This window comes from Oncorhynchus keta, chromosome 11 (assembly GCF_023373465.1).
Source record: "Oncorhynchus keta strain PuntledgeMale-10-30-2019 chromosome 11, Oket_V2, whole genome shotgun sequence".
Classification (NCBI taxonomy): domain Eukaryota; kingdom Metazoa; phylum Chordata; class Actinopteri; order Salmoniformes; family Salmonidae; genus Oncorhynchus; species Oncorhynchus keta.
In genome coordinates, this window is record NC_068431.1 from 36,339,550 (window position 1) to 36,347,441 (window position 7,892).

Here is a 7,892-nt window from a genome sequence, read left to right on the forward strand (position 1 = left end):
AAAGCTAAGTGTCATGAACGCGGTGAACCAGAGGGTGGCGGTACTATATGCATATTGATTTTATCTTAGTACGGCTGTGCGGAAGTGGATGGGCGGGGTAAGGGTCAAACGTGAAAATGGCTTCTCCGAAAACTGTTCCTAAAGATGCACAGGTAGGAGTAAACCGTCTAAGGTACAATTTCTGAGATGTCATAGTTCATTAGTGTAGCTTCAGTGGTGATGAGTGTTTAGTTAGATATCTTGTATGACAGCTGAATTAAAGTTTCTAGTTTTTGCAGGATTGTGTCAAAGTTCGCTAGCTAGTGAGCTCGCTAACGTTAGCTAACTACGGTAACTAGCTAGGTAATTTAGCTAGCTTGTTATTTATTTGTCGGCTAGCTAACGTTAGAACTAGAATAACAGAAGCTCTTCATTTTAAATGTGCATTTGTAGAGTAGCTGTCCAGCAATATAACTCCATATCATTCTAACGTTGTTTTTGTATAATGGCATCTACTTGCCTATTGGGAATGGTAACTAATAGCTAGCTTGTTAGCAGGACAAGCTAACGTCAGCTGCTGACTGTTATTGTTGTAACTAGCTAGTGCAGTTGATGACAACACATGGAAATGTTACTCTACTTCATGTTTGTCCATGCAGCCACACAGCATACTGCATTTCTTGTTTATGTGCTCATATTTTTCCATTGCAAAGGTTATGATCCAAATCCTCAAAGACATGGGGATAACAGAGTATGAGCCCAGAGTTATTAATCAAATGCTGGAATTTACCTACAGTAAGTATACATTCAACTCTCTCAGGTTAGTTATGCTCAGTGTGCAATATTGCATGTTTAGTAGTTACAAGACACCAACGTATCAAGACAATGAACAGCTGTCCTTATATATCATTTGATTTTACAGGATATGTGACAACTATTATTGAGGATGCCAAAATCTATGCAACACATGCCAAGAAGAACATTGTGGATGCTGACGACATAAGACTTGCAATCCAGTGTCGAATGGATCAGTCCTTCACCTCCCCACCACCACGAGATGTAAGATTTAAAACTAGTGCCAAGACAGACATTAATTTTTTTCTGATGTTCATAAATGATCTAGACTAACTCCTGACAATGTTGTCTTTGTGTAGTTCCTGCTGGATGTAGCTAGGCAGAAGAACCAGACCCCTCTGCCCTTGATTAAGCCATACACTGGGCCACGCCTGCCCCCTGACCGTTACTGTCTTACTGCTCCTAACTACAGGCTTAAGTCCATACAGAAAAAGGTAGCCTTATGTTCTGCTTTGCAGATTTTACTGCACTTGCAATCAATGTTTATTGTATTCTATTCCAGTATGTTCTCTTTTGTGAATCCTTCTGACTGTTCCTCTTCTGTGCAGGTGTCCTCATCTGCGGGGAGAATAACAGTGCCTCGCCTCAGTATAGGAGCTGTGTCCAGCAGGCCCAGCACGCCTACCCTTGGTGAGGGACCATTTTGTGCAATCTATGTTTTCACTCATACCTTGTCATTTTATTACATGTTTTTTTTAAACACACTGCTCAAAGGCCTTATTTGACAGTGGGATGTGGGTTTGCTTCCTGGTGTGCAGACCTGTTGCTACCATATCTGTTGTTTTTGTAATGAAACAGAAAATACATGTACTCCTTCCTTCCTGCATGTTTCCAGGCACTCCCTCAGTGCAGACAGTCACAACCAAAGTGGGGACGCCAGTGTCACTGTCGGGGCAGCGCTTCAGCGTTCAGATCCCATCCTCACAGACTGCAGCCTCCAAGTCCTGTAAGACTAACCTTAATTTCACACTGCTAACTTGCTTCAGATTGCTGGTGAAGGAGTCTACTGTAATCTTATAAATGGTATACTATGTATTTACATCATTAGAGAATGTCGCCGGAGGAAATGGTGGCCGGTTTACGAGCTCCTGACCAATTGTGCGATCTCTAATATTAAAGACGTCTCAAGGTTCTTCTCACCTTAGCTAGTATGGATTACAGACTATTATGAGGTATTCTACCTGTATTTTTCGTAGCTGTTTATTTACTGTCACAAACTGGTGCTGGCACTAAGACCTTAATCAGCGAGCTGTATAGGACCATAAAAAAAAATGAATTCCATTTTACCTCGTTTCTACCAGCGCCCCGGTGCAGGGTAAGATGGTGCCGGAGCAGAAGGCAGACGTGCCCCCAACTGATTTTTTTTGTTCGTTTATCTGCATTTGTAACTTGCTGCTACCGTCTCTTATGACCGAAAATAACTTCTAGACATCAGGACTGCAATTACTCACCATGAACTAGCAGAATCCTTTTTCTTTCACAACTCTGACGAGCCCGAGGCGGAGGATATACAGCTCCCTCGGGAGCAGGCCCAGACCCCCATGATCTGCGTGGAGGTGGAGAAAGAGAGGCCGGAGAGCGGGCTGCCTTCTGAGAAGGCGATCGAATAAACCCCCACTTCCCTCAATTCTGCTAGCAAACATGCAATCTTTGGACAATAAAATCGACGAGTTACGGGGAAGATTAAACTACCAATGGGACATTAAAAAGAGTAACATCTTATGCTTCACGGAGTCGTGGCTGAACGACGTCAATATCAACATACAGCTGGCTGGTTATATAATGTACCGGCAGAGGCTGCACTCCTAAACAAGAAAACGCTCACACAGAGGCTGCACTCCTAGTAGCCGGGGACTTTAATGCAGGGAAACTTAAATAAGATTGACCAAGTTTCTATCAGCATGTTAAATGTGCAACCAGAGGGAAAAGAACTATGGACCACCTACAGTTGAAGTCGGAAGTTTACATACACATAGGTTGGAGTCATTAAAACTCGTTTTTCAACCACTCCACAAATTTCTCGTTAACAAACTATAGTTTTGGCATGTCGGGTTAGTTTCCACAAGTCTGGTTCATCCTTGGGAGCAATTTCCAAACGCCTGAAGATACCACGTTCATCTGTAAAAACAATAGTACGGAATTATAAACACCATGGGACCACGCAGCCGCCATACTGCTCAAGAAGGAGACACGTTCTGTCTCCTAGAGATAAATGTACTTTGGTGCGAAAAGTACAAATCAATCCCAGAGCAACAGCAAAGGACCTTGTGAAGATGCTGGAGGAAACCGGTACAACAGTATCTATATCCACAGTACAACGAGTCCTATATCAACACAACCTGAAAGGCTGCTCAGCAAGGAAGAAGCCACTGCTCCAAAACCTCCATAGGAAGAAAACAGACTACGGTTTGCAACTGCACATGGGGACAAAGATTGTACTTTTTGGAGAAATGTCCTCTGGTCTGATGAAACAGAAATATAACTGTTTGGTGATAATGACCATTGTTATGTTTGTAGGAAAAAGGGGGAGGCTTGCAAACCGAAGAACACCATCCCAGCCGTGAAGCGCGGGGCTGGCAGCATCATGTTGTGGGGTGCTTTGCTGCAGGAGAGACTGGTGCACTTCACAAAATAGATGGCATCATGAGGTGGGGAAATTATGTGGATGTATTGAAGCAACATCTCAAGATATCATTCAGGAAGTTAAAGCTTGGTCGCAAATGGACGATGACCCCAAGCATACTTCCAAAGTTGTGTCAAAATGGCTTAAGGACAACAAAGTCAAGGTATTGGAGTTGTCATCACAAAGCCCTGACGTCAATCCTATAGAAAATGTGTGGGCAGAACTGAAAAAGCGTGTTCGAGCAAGGAGGCCTACAAACCTGACTTGGTTACACCAGCTCTGTCAGGAGGAATTGGCCAAAATTCACCAAACTTATTGTGGGGAGCTTGTGGAAGGCTACCTGAAACCTTTGACTCAAGTTAAGCAATTTGAAGGCAATGCTACCAAATACTATGTAAACTTCTGACCCACGGAGAATGTGATGAAAGAAATAAAAGCTGAAATAAATCATTGTCTCTGTTATTATTCTGACATTTCACATTTTTTAAATTAAGTTGTGATCCTAACTGACCTAAGACAGGGAATTTTTTTACTAGGATTAAATGTCATGAATGCTGAAACTGAGTTTAAATGTATTTGGCTAAGCTGTATGTAAACATCCAACTTCAACTGCGTACTCCACACACAGAGATGCATACAAAGCTGTCCCTCGCCCTCCATTTGGCAAATCTGACCATAGTTCCTTCCTCCCTGATTCCTGCTTACAAGCTAAAATTAAAGCAGGAACCCCCAGATCAATAAAAAAAGTCAGATGAAGCAAATGCTAAGCTACTGGACTGTTTTGCTAGCACAGACTGGAATATGTTCTGGGATTCTTCCAATGGCATTGAGGAGTACACCACATCTGTCATTGGCTTCATCAATAAGTGCATTGATGACTTCGCCCCCACAGTGACTGTACGTACATACCCCAACTAGAAGCCATGGATTACAGGCAGCATCTGCATTGAGCTAGAGCTGCCACTTTCAAGGAGTGGGACTCTAACCCGGAAGCTTATAAGAAATCCCGCTATGCTCTCCGGCGACCCATCAAACAGGCAAAGCATAAATACAGGACTAAGATCGAGTCGTACTACACTGACTGACGCTCGTCTGATGTGACGGGGCTTGCAAACCATTACAGACTACAAAGGGAAGCACAGCCAAGAGCTGCCCAGTGACACAAGCCTACCAGATGAGCTAAACTACTTCTATGCTCGCTTCGAGGCAAATAACACTTAAACTTGCATGAGAGCGTCAGCTGTACCGTAAGACTGTGTGATCACGCTCTCCGCTGCCGATGTGAGTAACACAGATCAACATTCACAAGGCCACAGGGCCAGCTGGATTACCAGGACGTGTACTGCGAGCATGCACTGACCAACTTGCAAGTTTCACTGACATTTTCAACCTCTCCCTGTCCGAGTCTGTAATACCTACAGTGGGGTAAAAAAGTATTTAGTCAGCCACCAATTGTGCAAGTTCTCCAACTTAAAAAGATGAGCGAGGCCTGTAATTTTCATCATAGGTACACTTCAACTATGACAGACAAAATGAGAGAGAAAAATCCAGAAAATCACATTGTAGGATTTTTAATGAATTTATTTGCAAATTATGGTGGTAAATAAGAATTTGGTCACCTACAAACAAGCAAGATTTCTGGCTCTCACAGACCTGTAACTTCTTTAAGAGGCTCCTCTGTCCTCCACTCGTTACCTGTATTAATGGCACCTGTTTTAACGTGTTATCAGTATAAAAGACACCTATCCACAACCTCAAACAGTCACACTCCAAACACCACTATGGCCAAGACCAAAGAGCTGTCAAACCAGAAACAAAATTGTAGACCTGCACCAGGCTGGGAAGACTGAATCTGCAATAGGTAAGCAGCTTGGTTTGAAGAAATCAACTGTGGGAGCAATTATTAGGAAATGGAAGACATACAAGACTACTGATAAATCTCCCTCGATCTTGGGCTCCACGCAAGATCTCACCCCGTGGGGTCAAAATGATCACAAGAACGGTGAGCAAAAATTCCAGAACCACACGGCGGGACCTAGTGAATGACCTGCAGAGAGCTGGGACCAAAGTAACAAAGCCTACCATCAGTAGCACACTACGCCGCCAGGGACTCAAATCCTGCAGTGCCAGACGTGTCCCCCTGCTTAAGCCAGTACATGTCCAGGCCCGTCTGAAGTTTGCTGGAGAGCATTTGGATGATCCAGAAGAAGATTGGGAGAATGTCATATGGTCAGATGAAACCAAAATATAACTTTTTGGTAAAAACTCAACTCGTTGTGTTTGGAGGACAAAGAATGCTGAGTTGCATCCAAAGAACACCATACCTACTGTGAAGCATGGGGTTGGAAACATCATGCTTTGGGGCTGTTTTTCTGCAAAGGGACCAGGACGACTGATCCGTATAAAGGAAAGAATGAATGGGGTCATGTATTGTGAGATTTTGAGTGAAAACCTCCTTCCATCAGCAAGGGCATTGAAGATGAAACGTGGCTGGGTCTTTCAGCATGACAATGATCCCAAACACACCGCCCGGGCAACGAAGGAGTGGCTTCGTAAGAAGCATTTCAAGGTCCTGGAGTGGCCTAGCCAGTCTCCAGATCTCAACCCAAAATAAAATCTTTGGAGGGAGTTGAAAGTCCATGTTGCCCAGCAACAGCCCCAAAACATCACTGCTCTAGAAGAGATCTGCATGTAGGAATGGGCCAAAATACCAGCAACAGTGTGTGACAACCTTGTGAAGACTTACAGAAAACGTTTTACCTCGGTCATTGCCAACATAGGGTATATAACAAAGTATTGAAATCAACTTTTATTATTGACCAAATACTTATTTTCCACCATAATTTCCAAATAAATTCATTAAAAATCCTACAATGTGATTTTCTAGATTTTTTTTCTTCCCCTCATTTTGTCTGTCATAGTTGAAGTGTACCTATGATGGAAATTACAGGCCTCTCATCTTTTAAAGTGGGAGAACTTGCACAATTGGTGGCTGACTAAATACTTTGTTGCCCCACTGTATATGTTTTAAGCAGACCACCATAGTGGCTGTCCCCAAGAAGGTCAGAGACCTGGAAGTGTGGTGCCAGGACAACCTCTCCCTCATCGTGGGCAAGACAAAGGAGCTTATTGTAGATTACAGGAAACGGAGGCCCGAACACACGCACATTTACGTCAGGGCTGTAGTGGAGAAGGTCAAGAGCTTAAAGTTCCTGTGTTCACATCACTAATGACCTATCGTAGTCCAAGCACACCAACACAGTCATGAGAGGGCACGACAATGCCTCTTTCACCCTTAGGAGGCTGAAAATATTTGGCATGGGCCCTCGGATCCTCAAAGTTCTACAGCTGCACCAATGAGAGTATCTTCAATTGCTGCATCACAGCTTGGTATGGCAACTGTTAAGCATCCGACCACAAGGCACTACAGAGGGTAGTGCATACGGCCCAGTACATCACTGGGGCCGAATTCCCTACCATCTCGGACCTCTATACCAGGCAGTGTCAGAAGGCACTGAAAATGATTTACATTGACCTCCCATTTATTTATCTTAATTTAATTGTTTTGCACTGACTCCCCTGACTGGCACACTCACTAGACTCTATCCACACACACACTACACTGACACTCCAACACACACAGTACATACAACACACAAACACATATGCTTATTGATGCCACACACGGACACAATTTCACATACGCTGCTGCTATGATTGTTCTATATCCTGATTACCTAGTCACTTTTACCCCTACCCCTTGATACTGTATTACCTCAACTACCTCGTAGCCCCGCACATTGACTCCGTACTAGTACTCATTGTATATACCCTTGTTATTGTTTTTGTTATTGTTTTTATTGTTAATATTTCATTTTTATTTGGCAAATATTTGTATTTTTTTCAACTGCAGAAGTCTACAACTGCAGAAGTCTGTTGTATTTGGCGCATGTAACCAATATGATTTAATTGAATTCAAGTCTCTCAGACGCTTCAATTCAGTTGTTTATTCACTTAATAAAATGTGCATTTTAAATGTTCATAATAAATCCTGATATTTTTGTCTTTTGTTCTCCGACAGCCACACCATCCACCCCAATGGTTCAAAATGTCCTCATCAACCCCTCCCTGATCGGATCCAAAAAGATCCTCATCACCACCAACATGGTGTCACAGAACTCGGCCAGCGAATCGCTGAAGAGGAAGCATGAAGACGACGATGACTATGATGCATTATGACCTCATGGATAATCTGATAAAGGAGTCAGCTAGATGAAATCAAGAGTGTGCTGTAAATATAGTAGAAGGTAGTTTTGAGGTTAGCCAGCCAGCCTACAATTCCCCCATCATTGTTGTGGACATTTAGTAAGTGTAGTGTCATGCCTGTTTGCCACTAATTTTTGTATATAAAAATAAAAAAGTGTGAATAAATGTA

The 7,892-nt window shown here is 43.0% G+C and overlaps 1 protein-coding gene across 3 annotated transcripts; it reads left to right on the forward strand.

The window, feature by feature from the left end:
- Positions 1–22: 22 nt before the first annotated feature.
- Positions 23–7,892, forward strand: taf9 (TAF9 RNA polymerase II, TATA box binding protein (TBP)-associated factor). Of its 3 annotated transcripts, none has more exons than XM_035780415.1 (7): positions 23–152; positions 693–774; positions 902–1,038; positions 1,134–1,268; positions 1,383–1,464; positions 1,670–1,780; positions 7,539–7,892. In XM_035780415.1, exons 1-7 carry the CDS (start codon positions 117–119, stop codon positions 7,694–7,696), a joined length of 741 nt encoding a protein of 246 aa, XP_035636308.1. In that variant the 5' UTR covers positions 23–116; the 3' UTR covers positions 7,697–7,892. The 3 variants fall into 3 exon arrangements, with proteins under 3 accessions (XP_035636308.1, XP_035636309.1, XP_035636310.1); XM_035780416.2 differs by having other exon boundaries at positions 92–172; XM_035780417.2 differs by lacking the exon at positions 23–152 and adding an exon at positions 207–342.